Source organism: Triticum urartu, chromosome 7A (assembly GCF_056163025.1).
Source record: "Triticum urartu cultivar PI428250 chromosome 7A, HENAU_Tu73, whole genome shotgun sequence".
Taxonomy (NCBI): domain Eukaryota; kingdom Viridiplantae; phylum Streptophyta; class Magnoliopsida; order Poales; family Poaceae; genus Triticum; species Triticum urartu.
Window position 1 is genome coordinate 124,844,105 of NC_141879.1, and position 19,012 is coordinate 124,863,116.

At 50.3% G+C, this 19,012-nt stretch overlaps 1 protein-coding gene and 1 long non-coding RNA gene across 2 annotated transcripts; both read left to right on the forward strand.

The window, feature by feature from the left end:
- The first annotated feature begins 11,832 nt into the window (after nt 1-11,832).
- On the forward strand, nt 11,833-12,492 carry LOC147958455 (uncharacterized). The gene has a single exon (XM_087536379.1). The coding sequence runs from the start codon at nt 11,833-11,835 to the stop codon at nt 12,490-12,492; it is 660 nt and encodes a 219-aa protein (XP_087392505.1).
- A 2,178-nt stretch (nt 12,493-14,670) lies between these two features.
- LOC147958456 (uncharacterized) lies at nt 14,671-18,135 on the forward strand. Its single transcript, XR_015611281.1, has 4 exons — nt 14,671-14,861; nt 16,745-16,828; nt 16,937-16,994; nt 17,080-18,135. It is a non-coding gene; the product is annotated as an uncharacterized LOC147958456 (long non-coding RNA).
- Nucleotides 18,136-19,012: the final 877 nt, after the last annotated feature.

Below are 19,012 nucleotides of genomic sequence, written 5' to 3' on the forward strand. Positions count from 1 at the left end.
CCTTGCACACCCCACCATACTCAACTTGTTATCTTGTTTAGGTGTAGGCATGGACATAGGGGAGTGTTGGTCTCTCAATGAACTCTTACTCCCCCCATTATGCATAAATTGATCAACTCTTTCACATTATCCATTGTTGATGGTACTTGTGCTTCAAAGACGAGTTTTGGACATGGGCCCAAGGATAATTCTTCGCGGTGCCATACCAATTGACTCAAACATAGGTGGCTCCGGCCACCACCCTCTCTTTGGAGAGGTTGTGTAGCATGTTTAGTCCTTGTTGTCTCTTGTCTCTCTTTCTTCGTGCCAAGCTTGTGTGTGTTGTCTCGTATGTCAGTGTTTTGGTGCGTCCGTTCGCTTGAAGGTTGCTTTGCAAAGGCCCTTTGGTCTTCTCTATTTTGAAACTTGCATTTTCTTGGGCACACGGTACTACTGCGAAATGCCACGGTACTACCGCAGGAGCTGCGCACTGTACTACCGCACCCAACACGACAATAATTTTTTACTGCCGCCTGGGGGAGCGGTACTATCGCCCTCGGTGTGGTACTTCCGCCCAGGCAGTACTACCATGATGACACGCGGTACTACCGTGCAGTCGAGAGCGCGTGGGGGTTAAGAGCGGGCAGGGGGAGTTCCAACTCCCCCATACCCATTCACTCTTTCTCCCCACGTCTCTCTCTCTCTCTCTCCTGCCCAAGAACGACGCCGAAGACCCTCGCCGGATCTCCGTCTCCGGCCGCTCTCCTCGGATTCCGTCCGGTGGGATTGTTCCCCACCACTTTCTCTTGCCATGGAATAAGGTTTCTCCCCAAATCCCTCTCTCCTTGGTTCGTTCTTTCGTTTCTAGTTTTTTGGGGAGATGCATGTTGTTCTTGAGATTTTAGGCCAAATCTTTGCAAGAGTAGGATGTAGGAGAGTAGTAATGCGTAGACTTGGTACTTGATATGTTGCCCCATGGTAGATTTGATCAACCGTAGTACCGCTTCGTTGTCATGGTTGTGCTCGGATCCAGTTGAGGTTTCGGATCTGACACCATGCAGTACTACTGCATCTCTGGTGCGGTACTACCGCTCCTCAGGAGCGGTACTACCGCGCGAGGCGCGGAACTAAAATTTTACTGCCGCTCTGAGACACGGTACTACCGTGGCTAGGAGCAGCACTAAAATTTTAGTACCATGCAGTCATGCGGTACTATCGTTGTAGTCAAATCTCCCAAGTGACAATTACCAACTGCGAGTTCTACTTGTTTCACCTGTTTTGCTGTGGTCTTTGCATTGATCCTTCTCGCTTCTCGTGTGTGTTTTTGTGTCTTGTGTCTTAGGTGGTGGCTCCGGTGCCCATGCACACCGTTCCAATCCCAACCGTGACACGGGCTCCAAGCGTTTGCGCAACCAAGATGAAGCTCCAGAGGGCTCCAATGCCCCCCAACGCAGGACCAAGACCACTGCCACCAAGCTCAAGGAGCCCACCAAGGGCATGTATGATATACCACTTGCTGAGTTTGCCACTCGAAGGAAGATCAACCCCTATGTGAATCCTTGTGCCAACTTCAAAGGGAATGATATGTTCTAGACAAGCAGCAGTATCTCATTTATGTGGATGTGATCAAGGCCAAGCAGAACATCTATGTGGACGTGCACTGGATTGACATGCATCACATGAGGGATGATAGGCACCGTGCTTACTTTGGTGAGGCTCTGGACCTCGTGGAGCAGTTTGGCATTGAGCACATGATCTCATTCCATTTGGATTATGACCCTGAGATTGTGGCCCAGTTCTTTACCTCGGTCCACTTCCATACTGATGAGGAACGGAACATGACCTGGATGACCAACGAACAGCGGATGACTGCTACATGGAAGGATTTCATGGATTTGCTTCAGGTTCATGATGAGGGGCTCAACACACCCATTGGTGTACGCCCTCATGCCAATTCTGAGTCAGCCAACAAGAACAAGCTTCAGCCCTACTATGTTGAGAAGTTGCTTCCCAATGGCAAGAAGGCGTGGGTGTTGAACCCCTTCCTCTACATCATGTATCACGTCTTCCGCAACTCTCTTTTTCCCCGCATTGGTGACAAGGACAAAGTGCATGCCTATCTTGTTGATATGATGCTCATCTGTGAGGAGGCGCGTCTCTCTCAGACTCAACCACTTGATGTCTCACATATCATGTGGTGTGAGCTTCGGTTTGCGGTGTTCACCCGTAAGGTACCCATCTATGGACCTTACCTATTTCTGTTCATCTCGAGGACTCTGGAGAAGCTCTATCCCAATGATGAGTTTCTTGCCCTTGACTGATTCGTCATGAGCCCATCAAGCTCCGTGTCAAGCCCTAGTGGGCCAACACTACTACCCGTGCTGAGGCAGCGGCTGCTCAGATGGATGTGGATGCAGATGAGATTGAGGAGGAGGATGCTGATGAGGACAACTCTGCTGTCTACTCGCCTTCATCTTCTGAGCCCTCTTGGGCTAAGAAGCTGAAGAAAAAGATGAAGGCTCTGTTCTGCATGCAGGCCAAGGGGCAGTACCGGTCTCATGTTGCTCAGAAGGAGAGTCGTCGCCGCGACAAGCGGATCTTGAGGATGTTTGGCGAGAAGATATCCAGCAGATCTGAGAGGGTCATCACGCCAGAGGCAGCCTGAATGGCGAAGTAGGGCTACAAGTGGACCGATTCTGAGGAGGACAAGGAGGAGACCGTCCCAGCTGTCGAGTCTGACGAGGAGCATGCAAGTGATTACTCCGCTTGAGCCACCACTTGTGTCGTAGGTGTCCTCTCTGCCTTTTTGGCGTCTCGATGCCAAAGGGGGAGAGAGTGTAGGATTTGCGAGCCGTGTGTCGTGTTTGCTTGTTTGTTTCATTTGCTTTGTCGTTGAACCTCGTTTGCTTTGGTTTGGTTTGCGCTTGTGAGACCTTTCTATCATATGGTGTAAGACACATATACACTCTATCATACCTTATTGAGCTTATGCTATCTTGTGCTATTTACATTATGCTCATATGTACTATCTTGCTTAGTGTTAGCCTTTTTTTTTGCAAGATATGCCTTGTCTATAAAATATAGGGGGAGTGTTGATCCTAGTATGTGTGTCGTGCAGTTCAAAGCACTCATCTAGATAGCACACATCTAGGGGGAGCCCATCTATATTTTATAGGTGTGGGGTTTTCCCATGTTCTATGTTATCTCCCTTTATGCAAATCTCGTATTGTCATCAATCCATCAAAAGGGGGAGATTGAAAGGGCATATTTATCCCTTAGTTGTTTTGGTGATTGATGACAATGCTTTTGCGGACTAATCGTGTGCATTGAGTGTTTCTGACTTTTCATCACTAGGCACAAGACGATTTGGTGCCCCTCGAAGACTATTGAAGACAACATTTCTCTATGTTTCTTTTCGGTGGATTTGAGTCGTAGGAAAGCCGTACTATTAAGAGGGGGTCCGCTTTGGAAAGGTTTGGGTGGAATCATCACGTACACGTCTACTCCTTTGCATCGCCTTTCCTTTGTCACTTTGGAGCATCCTCCATCTTTTCGTGTCTATGCAAAATGTCGTGTTTGCTAAACTGGGGCATGCGGTAGTACTGCTCCTAGGAGCGGTAGTACCGCAGGCCCTTGCGGTAGTACCGGCCTCTGGTGCGGTAGTACCGCAAGTGCCCACAGTAGTACCGCTTCCTTGGAGCGGTAGTACTGTGGCCTCAGGCCAGGCGCTGCCGCTATTGCGGTAGTAGGGGCGGATGTAATTTTTTACATCCGCGCCCTACGTGGTAGTACCACGCCAGGTGCGCGGTAGTACTGTGCGCTCTGGCCAGGCTCAGCAGCTTGCGCGGAAGTAGGAGCGGATGTAATTCTTTTACATCCACACCCTGCGCGGTAGTACGGCTCCTGGCTTGCTCTACCACCGTGTCGGATTTTTGCATAGATCTCAACTCAGCGGAAGTTACCACGGATGTATTTTTATATGTCCATGCCTTCCCAAAATCTGGACTATCCATGCCTTGCGGTAGTACCGCAAGGGGGAGCGGTAGTACCGCGCCAGCGGTTTTACCGCCCTCTGCTTCATTGCATCTGGGCTGTTCTGTTTTCTGCTGCTCGGGCGGTAGTACCGCGGGGCCCTGCGGTAGTACCGTGTTCCTTTGCGGTAGTACCGCGTCCCCGGCGCGGTAGTACCGTGCTACACAGGCTGAGTTGGTGGATAACGGTTGGATTTGTTCTTTCACTATATAAGGGGTGTCTTCTTCTCTGAGTTGACTATCTCTTCCATCCCCAAACTTGATTGTTGCTCCAAGGTCCATTTTCGCCCAATCTCTCTCCCTAGACAATCAAACTTGTTGATTCTCTAGGGATTGGTTGAGAAGGCCTAGATCTACACTTCCACCAAGAGAAATTTGATTCCCCTCACTCATCCCTTGCGGATCTTATTAATCTTGGGTGTTTGAGCATCCTAGACGGTTGAGGTCATCACGGAGCCATATTCCATTGTGGTGAAGCTTTGTGGTATCATTGGGAGCCTCCAATTAAGTTGTGGTGATAGCCCCAACCTTGTTTGTAAAGGTCCGGTCGTCGCCTCCAAGGGCATTAATAGTGGAATCACGACATCTAGCATTGTGTGAGGGCGTGAGGAGAATACGGTGGCCCTAGTGGCTTCTTGGGGAGCATTGTACCTCCACACCGTTCCAACGGAGACGTACTTCCCCTTAAAAGGAAGGAACTTCGTTAACACATCCTCGTCTTTACCGGCTCCACTCTTGGTTATCTCGTGCACTTACTTATACAAGCTTATTTGTGTTAATTCCCTTGCTTGCTTGTGTACTTGTTTTTGTTGCATCATATAGGTTGCTCACCTAGTTGCATATCTAGAAAACCTACTTTGATGCAAAGTTTAAATTGGTAAAGAAAAGCTAAAATTGTTAGTTGCCTATTCACCCCCCTCTAGTCAACTATATCGATCCTTTCACATGCCCAATCATTTTGTTGCCTAAATTTAGGATCGATGGGGGCTAGAGGGAGGGTGAATACACTACTAAAACTTTTCTTAGCACACCCTAATGAGGTTTTCCAAATTTTATTTATTGGAAAATTGTAATCTTAATTAGCTAGCGATTTACCAAAACAACCTACAGATGCAAGTATACGGAAGTAAGGGGCAGGAAAAAAACTTGCACATTTAAGGAGTAAGGTTATGAGATTACAAAATACGGGAGGCTCGTTAATCATGTGGTTTGATAGTTGGTGCTACCCTGCCCCATGTTGATGGTCACTTTAAATCACATTGATTCTAGGATCCCATGGTCCCAATTCCAAGGTCCACAGAGGACAAAATCCACGAAGGGTTCACGCAGGAGCAACCAACCTATTAAACTATGGCTTACAGCCACAAAAGTCTAGCCTCACTCAGGGTAGATCATCATGAAGTTGTTGACCACCAAGCTCTGACAAACTTCTTGATTCCTTCACATCTCAAAGGCTCCCAAGCAACCTAACCATGCAAATCCTAAAAATTAACTGTGTAAGGTAGTGTGGTGATGAATCGTCTCCACACTCGAACTCCCATAAGATGAATATTTGGATTGGAGTTGATGGTGTTTGGATGATAGGCTTGAAAGCAAAGAGGAGAAGATTGATTCAAATGTATAGCATAAATGTTGAAGTAGATTGCACTTTCAACTCAACACAAGACTTGAAACTCTTAGACTTAGGTGGATGTTAAATGAATCCACGGGTCGGTTGGTGGGATAGGTGGCCGAATATATAAGCAAGATAAAAGTATGATTGTTTACATGCTTTTTTCATACGATTTAGAGGAACTGAATGATCAGCTCAGGATCCGACTGAACTTAAAAGCGACAACTTTCAATTGGCTGAGAGAATTCGGCCTAATATTGTCTAGGGGCTCTGACTAGCACTGGCACACGCACCTCCAACACCACAATAGTGGTTTTGGACTTCGAGATTTTTCCATTACCCCTCGGAAGGCATTGTCCCATGTGGTATAAGTTCAATTGTCGGCCGGCCGTCTCTGACGAGCTATATCAGTCATGGCTGCCTCCGTGTAGGAGGAGTATCACAGGTGTAGGCCAAAGAAATTGCTATTCGATGCACCATGGAAGAAGATCAACCTTCCCAATCACACACACCGATAACCAAATCGACAGCAAAATCGGGAGCCCCAAAAACCAAATTAGTTTATTCATGCACCTTCTCTGCCTTGGGCAACTGCGGGAGTGTGCCTTGTGTACTATCACCTGCAAAATTGTATATGTCATCGCAGTCCGAAATGTGTTGTCTTGGAGTTTGATATGTGGAAGTCTTCTTCCCCTCATCGACGTTGACCTGATTGCTTATTTTGGTTTCTACGAATCCTTGCGAAGAAAATTTGTAAGCACGTCTTTGTTTACAGGTATGTTTTACCTAAAAAGTATTTGTATATGTGTTTATTATTTCGACGCAATCTAGTGCACATGAAACCTTTATTTGGAAAAGAAAAGGAAAACATCAAACCCAACACTTCCACATGTCTGTGTGAGGTTTCATAGTGCGAACAAATACCCTATGACTTACGTCACCTAACTTTAGCTGGCTAACTTAGAGCATCTCTAACCGTACTCTTAAAATGCTTAACTCATAAGTTTTTGTTTTGATGAGTTAAGTCATAGCTAATCAAACCCTCTAATGGTTAATCCTCAAAAATGTGAGGAGTTAAGCCTCACCCCCTCCCACACTCCCAATTTTCGGAGGCCCTCACAAATTTCAACAAAAGATTCCCTTTGCTCTTCTCCACTCCGTAGCGCCTGCTCTTCCTGTTGTCGCCACCGGAAGCCCCTCTTCCCTAGGCCATGCCTGTGCACTCCGTTGGCCTTCGGTTGAATACCAACAAGATTTCGACGAAGTTTTCACTTGTTTTCTTGTGGTTCATCGGTGAGAGAAGGAAACATCCCCGATGTGCGACACGCTCAACACTTCGGTCGTGTCCTTCACATTGCTCGGATCCGTGGCGAGGAGGCTAGTATGCATTAGCCGGCCAGGCCGAGCTCGTCGGACCACACATTGATCCATGCACGAGCACGCCACCCATGCTTCTTTCTCTCCACTGGGCACATGATGTCGTTGGAACAATGAGCGCTTCACCACGGAGCGCAGAGCGCAATAGCCATGGCGGGGACTCTCCCTATCTCCGTCAAGCTTGACTGCACGCATATCATAGAGGAACTCCTTGGCGCCCAAGAAACATCTCGGGACAGGCGTTGTTGACAGGAGACGGTGCAGCAACGCACTGGAATCACTGACACTTGGTCTATATGTGGGTTTGTTTCAGTAGTCCAATGAGCCATTCCTCATGTCGTGGAGCTAGGCAGCCTGGGCACGGTCGTGTCAGACCTCGCGTCGGTGGCAGAGGCCGGCGGCGAGGCAACGGGTTCGGGGTTGGGTGACATGCCAGAGTTGTGCGCGACCGAGATGCTGCTCCTATTGGGTGCGCCGGTAGGAGGGAGGAGGGAGAAGGAAGAAAAAAGAAGAAGAGGAAGAGAGACTTCCATGTGGGGTGTAGTTTGTTTGAGGAGTAAAATTTGAGGGTTCGATTAGGCCCGAGCACTCTCTTAACTCCTCATATTGATGAATTAAGGTTTAAGAGCTTAATTGTAACTTTTAACATTTCACGCCGCCGATCTGCCTCGACTCCTATGGCCTTAGGGTCATGGAGGCGTGGTGGATCAAGGGCCTTGCCGGTGGGAGGGCACCTACTCCGTTTTAGGTGTTTTTGAGTTTATTTAGGTCTTGTGTTCTGCTCAGGAAGGCAATGTGACGACAACTCCCTAAAGATGTAATACATCCCACCTAGCCCCCGTATGGGCGGTGCATCTAGTGTTGTCAGAGGGTGTTTGAAGGTGTGCCTCAGAGGACCACGCGGGATTCAGTAGGTTTTTGTCTTCGGTTGATATGTTTGTCTCGAGTCATCATTCATCTGTCATCTGTGTTCATGCATACACATGTTGCATTCGTCCGATCTACATTTTTTTCATTGAGGCCGGTTGTTGTTCTGGTTCGCTGGTCGTTCGGGCCTTAGCACGATGATTCTCCAACTATTTATTACAACAAGATTTTGTCTGGCTCCGAGAGGTATGATGACGGCGTGCCTTTAGCTTGTCCCAATACTTGTAGTCATCATGAGGTGATCTATGAATATGAATATAATTTTTGTTATTTCTTGTGTTCTTTATAAAAGAAAAGAAGTTATAGGATAAGGATTTTGCCGGAGATGTTCTTAGCAGTGAGACGATTTTTGTCCCCGTAGCTCCACCTTCACCTTGGTGGGCCAGCAGTTCAAAAGTACTGATAGTAATCGGATGTAGGAAGACGTAAATCAAGGCCATATTGATGCTTTGCGTACCTGTATAACTATTTCTCTCTTTTTTTTGCAAACTTTTGATTTATTCATCTTTAATCATGATATTTTAATGAACACAAGAACTAATAAAAATGCATCCAGATTCATAGATCATCTAAAGACGACTACAAACACCGAAGTGAGCCGAAGGTGCGTCGTTGTCATCGCCCCTCTGTTGTTGAAGCTGGACAAAACTTGTTGTAGTAGACAATCGAAAAATCGTCGTGTTAAGGGCTCATAGCACAAATGCATCAAAATAGCAACCGCTGCCAATGGAGAGAAGATTAGATTGAAAGGATCCAACCCGAACACACACGAACATATGCGAATGAAGATCGGATCCGAGCAGATCCACCAAAAAAAACCACTGATCGAATTCCGCGAGAAAGTAGAATGATCAATTGAATTTCACGAGTCCATCAAAGACCACCTCTACACATCCTACAACCTCCGATGTTGCTAGACGCATCATCGGATATTTAAATGAGCTCTAATGATGGCGTCAACCAGGGTGTGCAGATGACACTATTAAATTAGCTAAGCTTGACGGAGTTTGCATATGTTCCTCTTTTTTTTTTTTACATCAAGCCTGCACATGTTCCTGATCCATAGTACGCGTATTTACGCGTGTGACCTGAGACGAGAGCCCCGGAATTTTGGAGAATTAACAACGTGAGCGAGTGAGGCGATAGTGACGCACATGTAGGCACCAGCAATTCGCCCTCACGGAAGCATTTCCGCTAGCAAGAAGGTTCGACAGTGACGCAGGCGGAGGCATCAGCAGTTCGTCCTGTACGAGCATAGCCTGCTTTTCCCACCAAGGTGGAGGTGTGACGCAAGGTGGAGCAGCACGGGATTTCTTTCTTTTAAGAAGTCGAGAAAGGATCTCTGGGTATTACTATAACTTGCTACTAAGGCCTTATACAATGGGAAGTGCTTAGGGGAGGTGCTTAGAAAAATAAATCAGACTTTCTTTAAGCACCGGTGCTTATTTGTATAGAGTAGACGCTTAACTAAGTGTCTCTTCTATATAAATAGGCACCGGTGCTTCAGAAAAACTCGGTTTATTTTTCTAAGCACCTCCCACTGTATAAGGCCTAATTTATATTATGATAATCTATACTCTTCTAATGCTGCAAGATGCTAGTCTTTCGATAGGTTAGACTTTTCCTTCTCCTTTGGCATTTTTGCAGTCCAGTCAAAAGATATAGTTCCATTCCTTTGATACTGATGCATACTTAGCATAGTTCTGATGTAAATTTCGCGAGTACTTCGCATGAGTACTCACTGTTAATTTGCTACTTCTTTTCCCCTATACCTGATTGCCGTGATCAGATGATCGATCCCAGAAGCCAGATGCCACTACCGACTACTACTACTACCTTGAGGGTGCCTACTACTATACATGGAGGCCACCGATGAGCAGGAGTAGTTAGGAGGCTCCCGAGCAGGAGGCCTTGCCTTTTCGATCATTGTAGATGTTTGTGCTAACCTTCTTAAAGCGGACTTGTTTAGTTATGTCTGTATTCAGATATTGTTGCTTTCGCTGACTCGTTTGTATTCGAGCTTATGTATTCGAACCCTCTGGCTTGTAATATAAAGCTTGTATGACTTAAATTTATGTTTAGAGTTGTGTTGTGTTATCTTTTCCGAGTCTCTGATTTTGATCGTGCGCATTTACATGTATAATTAATGCATGATTAAGTCGGGCGTCACACTCTGCACCTACAAGATGTCACAAGACATCCACGATGCACACAGCCAAAGAAGAAAAACAAAAAAAGAAAGGAAAAGTAAAGGTCCCGCCACAACAATCAACTCCTCTCAGGAGTAGCACACCAACCATCACCAAATAAAACACCCAGAAAACATAAGAGGTCTCCAAAAGCAATGCCTTCAAGAAGGGAATAGTACACAAGCACCGTCCGAGCTCTCAATACAATTCCTTCAGTAAGGCAATTGCCAGGCACAACCAATGAAGGTTAGAGCATCTCCAGCAGCGCCCCCAACAGGCCCTCCCCATGCGTTTTTGCCGCACCGGCACCGAAAAAAGGCCCAGTCGCGTCCCCAGAAACCCGTTTTTCGCCGGCTCGGGCCGAAACTGGTGTCGGCGGACCCAGGCCGAACCCGGCGCCCTGCGGGGCGCCTGGGGGCGCCGGCACAAGCGAAAGGTCGCGTGGGTCCGCCCTGTCGGCGAGTCGAGCGCCTCTTCCCGCAGTTTCATCCCGCTTTTTCCCCACTTCCCTCCCATTCTCTCCATTCCTCCTGCCAATCTCCCGCCCGCATCCGCCGCCATGCCACCGAAGAAGTACGTCACCCCCCGCGCCGCGGCAACCGCGACCGCCCCCGTCGCCCAACCGAAGCAGAGGAAGGCGAGGGCGCCACCGTCCAAGCCACCGAGCATGACGAACGCCGAGTGGAGGGTGGAAGTTCAGCGACGAGAGGCGGTCACCGCCGACCGGCGGAACCGGGCGATCGCCAAGAAGGCCCGTGACAATGCGGAGCGGGCGGCGGCGGTGGCTTCAGCGGACCAAGCCGAGGCCGACGCGACTCGCGCAGGGATGATGAACCCACCCAGCAACCACGCCCAGTACGCGCCCTGGGGCCAGCATGGCGTTGGTTCTCCGTCGCCGCGGCCATGGGGATGCACACCCTCACCGGGCTACGCCGACAGGGACGCGCACGGTGGGTTCAACCCCAACGTCACCTTCCCCCATGGACACCCGGCCCAGCGGACGCCCTCGTCCGCCTTCTCCAGCGTGCAGTACCCTTCATACAACTACTCGCAGCCCGCCTACGCGTCCTCCCCGACAGCGCGCTGCCCTTCTCGCACCTCGGCGACACCGACGAGACCGAGGCCAACATGGATGACATCATTGCGACAGGCTCGGCCACAGCCGCCTCGTCTCCCGGGTTCGCCACCCCGGATGACACCGTGGATCTGAGCGGCGGCATGGAAGGCGAGCTCGGCTACGTCTACGGCGAGGAGGAGCAGGAGGAGGAGGACGAAGAGGAGGAGGAGGCGACTGTTCCGGCGAGGAGGAGCAAGAAGAAGAAGCGGGCGGCCAGGTCCGACGAGCCGCGCATCAAGTGGGCGTCCAAGGAGGAGGAATGCCTCGCTAAAGCATGGAAAGTCGTCTGCCTCGACCCGACCACCGGCACGAACCAGAGCATCGAGACGTACTGGGAGCGCATCAAGGCCGAGTTCGACGAGCGCAAGCTCGGCGACCCCTACTTCAAAGGCGTCTACATGCAACGCGGGTCGAAGGCGATGGCGAACCATTGGGGACTTATCCAGGGGGCGTGCAACAAATGGCATGGGATCGTCGAGGAGGTCGCGCTCGCCCAGAGAGCGGCGCCAGCGTTGAGGATCAGGTATGCCACGCCGGTCTCCCGCCTCTCCTCGCCGTGTGCGACCGCCAACTGTTTGTTCCTCCACGCAGTTGTTGCGCATGTTCGCCTTGTATCGGCAGGGCAATAACAACGCCGAATTCAAGTACCTCCACGTCTACAAGCGCATAGACATGTGCGAGAAATGGGCGGAAGTCCAACGCACCCTCGACAAGGCCAAGGAGACCTGCAAGCCAGACGCGCCGACTGTGGGCGCGTCAGAAGGGCGGCCGGACGGCAATAAAGGTGCCAAGAAGGGGAAACACGCCGACTCGGCCACCGCTCGAGTGCAGGAGTCCATCGAGCACTGCCTCGCCGACGCGCAAGCCCGGGCCATCCTTCGTGAAGAGAAGATTGAGGCGCGGTGGTCGGTGTTGATGTCGAGCAGCGCCATCAAGCTCGACCTACTCCGGACCAACGTCGCCGCGAAGAAGAGAAACACCGACCTGGCTTTCCTGCTGGGCGGGGCGGCCATGCTCCAGAGCACCGACGAGGTGGTCAAGGCGTGGTACTTGGCGGAGCGTGGCCTCATCCTGAACCAGCTTCCATCGACGACGACGCCCACGCCGACGCCAACGCCCACGCCGACGCCAAGCCCGACTGATGAGGCCACCGAGAACACCCACAACACAGAAGCCACGCCGACGCCGTCCAGCGCAGAGACCCCGCCAAGCCCGCGCACGCCGACTCCACCGGCGCCGGAGGCCGACCTCGCCGTCTGATGCGCATGCGCGTCCTTTCTGTTTTTTGTACGCCGAACTTGTGGCTGCGTGTGATCGCTGGATTTGTGGCGTCTATTTTGTGAGCGGGAATGATCTATGTTTGAATTTGCCGCGGCTGAGGGGCGGCGGCTGGGGGCGTGGCTGGGAGCTAGGTCGCCCCCAGGGGCCAACTTAGCGCCGGTTCACCCCCAGGCCGCTCTTTTTCGACGCCCTGAGGGGCTGAACGGCTAGAGATGCTCTTAGACCTTAGGTCTTTACCCTGAAAGTCACAACTCGGCACCCAAAGAGCACCCCCAAAAGTGAAATCCTGCAATGCTGCCACCCCACTTATCAGTGCTGCTTCCGAGAGTTATCAAAGACGGGGCTGACTCCATAGCCACCAAGGCCCCGTTCGACTAACTGATCCTCCGATCTCAGCCACCATGACCTTCTCTATCGCTGTCTATTTCATGGAAATTGAGAGGCCGACATGTCCCATGGTATCAACAAACTCCATAGCTTCGTGCCGCGCCCTCATAACCTCGTAGGCCGATCTGAACGCGCACAACCGGATACTGCCCGATCTAGATCTCCTGGGCAAGACCATCTTCAGTAGTTCCGGAACCCGTCGATGACCTAATTAAGGAGGGCCGATCGTGCCAAACGTTGTCGTGACGCGAGTAGAGTACAAGGACCACCACCTTTATTCACGGCAGGGCCCCCACGCCGCCCCGAACCAGCCTGCCGCCACCTGGCCGGCCACCATCGGCACCACCACGGTGCCAACCCGGCGCCGTCAGGCCCCCAACCGCGCCACCGTAGCCGACGTCAGATCTGGACGATAATCGAGATCCATGGCCATCACCTCCGCCCGCATCTGGCAGAGAGCAGCAGGCATGCCAGATGCCTGTGCGATGCGCCGGAGCCGAGCCCGGCCAAGGCATCATCGCAACGCGGTGCCTGCGCACGGATCAAAGCACGCCGGCCAGATCCACCATGGTGGAGAGTAGCACGTGCCTATCGCGTCCACGAGACCACTCGCGCGAGACTGGCCACCGGACCAAAGCACTCGATGAGCCGCCGCCGGCGTTGCTCGGGATGAAGGTATGACGGTGTGAGGGGAAAAACCGCCCCGCTGCCACCATCTCGGAACGCGGCGCGGCTTCGCCGGCCGGCTCTCCGGCTGCGACGTGGCGCGAGGCAGAGGAAGCGGGGACGGGCGGAGGCGGCCGGTGTTTTCCCCCGAGTCGCCGGATGCGGGCGACGCGGGGGCGGTGGCTGGGTCTTCTGCCTCGTACGTCTTTTTCAATCTTTGTCCCTATAGCTCCACCTTCACCTTGATGGGCCAGCAATTTAAAAGTACTAACAAATCAGATGTATGAAGTCGTAAATCAAGGTCGTATTGATGCGATGCAAAAAAAAGGTCGTATTGATGCTTCGCATACTTGTATAAATATACCTTTTTTTGGAAACTTTTGATTTATATATGTTTAATCATGGCATTTCAATGAACACAAGTACTAACAAAATTGCATTCAGATCCGTAGACCACCTAGTGACAATTAGGAGGACTGAAGCGAGCCGAACGCAAGCAGCTGTCATCGTCCTCCGATGTTGGAGTTGGACAAAACTTGTTGTAATAGATGTTTGATAAGTTTTTGTGCATGTCGAAATATTTTTTGTAAGTGGCAAAACCACGTACTAGCAATGACATGCATAAAATAAAGACTTTTGTATGCATAAAGGTCTTGGTGAAGCTACGTAATACTAGCCTATGCATATGTATCAACTCTTGATACAGCCAATACGTGTACAAGTCATGGCCGGACCCGTATATGGCAGAAATACATGTACGTCATGCCGTTGGTGGTCTACATACCCGATACTTGCATACCAGCCGACAGGAAAGCGTATATACCCAAATACGCCGTACACTATGTCTTGGCTGGGCCCGTAGGCAACCATACGCCCAGGTACGTGCGTGATGATTTTTTTTCTTCTTCTTTTGTGTGCAGCCGTGTGCGTCAAGAAAAAGAATCGATGAGATAAGCGCCAAGAGGAGGATATGCATAACTTAAACACGTTCTTGTACGTGAAGATCGGAGGAGCCAAACGATCAAGGCTTCACAGGTCCAGCCCCTCCCGTGGCCTATAAATATACAGGTCTCGGAAGAACGTAAGGGGAACTCACGACTCACGCACGCATGGAAGGAGAGGCCGGCCTTGGTCCAGACGCCATCCATCCATTAAAACCACAATACATCCAGGCTTCAGGAGAAGAGCTCGGCTGCCTTGCCGGGCGGGCAACCGGGAGGATCCAGCAGACAACGTACCGAGGAGCGTGTGCACCGGCGAGAAGGTCGTCATCATGCCGATCATCTTCTCTCAAGGTGAGGACCTGAACTAATCTCTCCCTCTCGTGCCATCTCTTTCTTCTCTCTGCATCTCTCTTGATGGCGGTGACCGGAGTTGCGTCCGGACGGCCGGACTCGGGGCGGGCCGTCGCCCTCATCTCATCTCATTGAAGACGGTGACGCGGCATCGGGGCTGCCGCCTAAGCGACCCCGGCGCTATCTCCACCGGCGCCGACGAGCCGGGACCATTGTGTTTGCACGGCCTTCGGAACGCCCGCCACTCACGACAATGACGTTCTGGGGCTGGGCGCCCTCGGCGCACCTTCCACGCAAGATGATGACGTGTCGGGGCTGCCGCCCGTACGCGGACCCTGGTGCACTACCCACTGACGGCGACGACGCACCGGGGTTGAAGTTTTGTGTGCAGCCCCGACGATCCTTCACGCCGGATCCATCACCGGTGACGACGTGCCGGGGTTGCCCTTTGTGTGCAGCCCCCGATGACTCCTTCATGCCGGATTCACCATCGGCCGCGACGTGCCGGGGCTGCCGCCTATAAGCGACCCTCGACGCACCCTCCATGCAAGATGGCGATGCCTCGGGGCTGCCGCCTATGAGCGACCCCTGGCGACATGCGTCGTTTGACTCGGTGCGACCTAGAGTGCCGCCCCCTTCTACCTACACCATCGGTGGTGCCTGGGTGAGGCCCCGCTGCATCACAACGTCGCACTTACTGTTGTCTCGCCGGTCCATGGAGGCGCCATGGGCTGGTTGGGACTCGTCGACAAGCATCATTCGACTCGGCGCCATATAGTGCGCCACCCCTTCTACATACACCATCGGCGGCGCCTGGGCGAGGCTCCGTTGCATCACGAGGTCTCCTTCGCCGCTGTCTCGCTGGTCCATGGAGGCGCCATGGGCTGGCCAGGACTCGGCGACGTTGTTCGCTCGACGCGGCGGCAGCGGCGTGGCGCTCGACGAGTCATGAAGACTTGTCGCAACTATGGAGGCGGCGCGGCTCTCGACGAGTCACGATGATTCGTCATAACTATGGCGGCGGAGACATCACCCGGTTTGGGCCGGGACACGCTTAGGTGCATCTTGCGGCCTCTCTTTTTGTCGGCACGAACACGTGTCACACGTGCCGAGCGGTGCAAGGCGGCGACTTCCTCTGCTAATGGCGGCGGTGTATGCGGTCATCGACGGACGTGTGCACACCATGTGTCACACGTCCATCCATTCCTTCTTCTCCTTTCGACATCTACTCCCACGGGGCATACCCCTCGCACTCCTGACGAATCTACAATGTCATCAACGACGTCCAAGCAAACCCAAATATGCATGCTCACTAGTAGAAAAAGGGTCAAATGTGAAGCACATTAATGCCGGTTTGGTTTTGAGCCGGCACTAATGTGTGCATTAGTGCCGGTTCCAACGGCTACCCGACCGCTCTCATTAATACCGGTTCGTGGCGAACCTTTAGCACCAGTTCGTGTCATGAACCGGTACTAAAGGGAGTGGTGGCAGGATGTTGTCAGTCCGGGGCCCCTCCAGCACCTTTAGTACCGGGTCGTATCACGAACCGGTACTAAAGGTCGTCCTACATACACCCTTCGTCCACCCGGGCTCGCTCTATTCTTTCTCTTTCCCCTCTCCTCTTTGTTTTTCCCCTCTTCCTCTCAAGTTCATCACACACTTTGCCCAAAATTTGTCAAGATTTGAAGGCCCCCATCCATTCAAATGATCACAAAGGTTAGCAACTTTGTCCTTTCATCTCTCATTGCTAGATTAGCTCTTGCAATGCTTTATATAGTGATTGATTTGTGAGTTTAGTAATTTGGAAGGAATTATATATATGTGCTAGTATTTGATTTATATGCAATTTGAGGTCAAAAATAACACTTAGTTTGCATATGTAGGTGTGGTTTACTTAGTGCCTTCTAAATCTTCGTCGTAACCACCATCGATCGCCCGCACCGTCCCGTCGCCGGCACCACCTTGTGGTAAGCCTCTTGTTCATGAATGTTTATATAAAAAATTGATGTTTGTGTGATTTGGATATATAGTTACTCGTATAATTATCTTACCCGTACGTTGTTTGTTATACATAGTGCCATGGTTTTGATATCCGTCCCCGTCGGCCCTTGTCCGGGTTATGATTCGGATGTGGTATATTCTCTTTTAAAACTATTTGTTGCATTTCATGTTTTTGACAAATTATGCCCATCAAGCTGACATAGATATTTGTATGTAGGAGGTATGTGAACCGAAAATTCCAACCGACCCTATTATCGAGAGGTTAAATTTAGTTGAAACAGAAAATGAGGATTTGAAAAAAAAAATTGAAAAGAATTGAGGGGGAGAAGATGGAATTGGAGTTGCATGTTGCCGATGTCGTCGATGATCACAAGATTAAGATGGAGAAAATGCGCTTGAAGATTAGAAAGATTAGAAAATATATCATTCATAGTGAGGCTTGGTATCATTATGCTGTTGGATCAATTGTTACCTTAGTTGCGATCTTGATCACATTTGTTGTTGCATTTAAATTCTTTAGCTAGAGAGTTATTTGTTTGTTGCATTTAAGTGTTGTATGAACTTGTATTAATTTGGTCTTTTCGGTGTTGTGTAATGAAGATGAGCCGACAATGGATGTACGATGACCGATGCTCTCCCGAGTTCATTAATGGCGTGCAAACTTTTCTGCTTGCAGCTGAGGCAAACAAGCGGGCGGATAGTTTTATGCCTTATCCATGTGTTGGTTGTAAGAATGATAACAATTACTCTTAAGTCAAGAACCATTCATGTCCACTTGTTTGAGTCCGGTTTCATGCCCCGCTATAATGTTTGTACCAAGTATGGAGAAAGAGGGGTTATGATGGAAGACAATGAAGAAGAAGAGGACGACGACAGCTATCCTGGCCATGATGGGTTTTCTGAATACGATGATACAACAATGGGGGAAGAAGCTGAGACGGCAATGTGGGAAGAAGCTGAAGAAGAGGCATCAGATGAGCCCGCTTGTTTGCCTTAGCCGCAATGTGAAATGGAACATGTGTACGTGCGTGGGATGAGCACATGGGGGAAGAATTTGACCTAAAGGACTTGCTGTTCGTGACCATCAATGATTGGCCTGCTCTCAGTAACCTTTCAGGACAGACAAACAAGGGATATCGTGCATGCACACACTGTTTGGATGATACCGACTTCTTCCGGTTGCATTGAGGGGGACTTCTACCGGATAACGTTCGATTAGCCATTGTGAAGCTATGTGCATTCCTCAATGCAATCTCTCAGAAGGTAATCGATCCAGAAATTATACCAAGGTTAGAGAATGATTTGGTCAATGTCTTGTCAGTTTCGAGTTGGTGTTCCCACCATCCTTCTTCAACATCATGACGCACGTCCTAGTTCACCTATGCGAAGAGATTAACGTTTTGGGTCCTGTATTTCTACATAATATGTTCCCCTTTGAGAGGTTCATGGGAGTCTTAAAGAAATATGTTCATAACCGTGCTAGGCCAGAAGGAAGCATCTCTAAGGGCCATGAAAATGAGGAGGTCATTGAGTTTTGTATTGACTTTATTCCTGACCTTAAGCCGATTGGTGTTCCTGAATCGCGGCATAAGGGCAGACTGGATGGAAAAGGCACGCTAGGAGGGAATCAAAAAATATGTATGGACGGACATTCTCTCATTGAAGCACACTACACAGTTCTACAGAATTCCGCCTTGGTGGCTTCATATATGGACGAACATAAGAATTTTCTACGCTCCAAACACCCGGAGCGGTCTGATAACTGGATTACACGTGAACAAACCAGGAGTTTCGCTGGCTGGTTGCAGACAAGTATCATGCATGACGCCTCTATTGAAGATGACATGTACTCGCTGTCCCAGTTACCGTCTTCGAATATAATGACTTTCAAAGGGTACGAGATAAATGGTAATACATTTTACACGATCGCTCAAGATAAGAAGAGCACCAACCAAAACAGTGGTGTCCGCTTTGATGCAACAATCAAGACGGAAAAGGAAACATATTATGGTTACATAGAGGAGATATGGGAACTTGACTATGGACGTGGTTTGAAGGTCCCTTTGTTTTGGTGCAAATGGGTCAATATGACACGAGGCGGGGTAACGGAAGACCCGCAATATGGAATGAGAACAGTGGATCTCAACAAT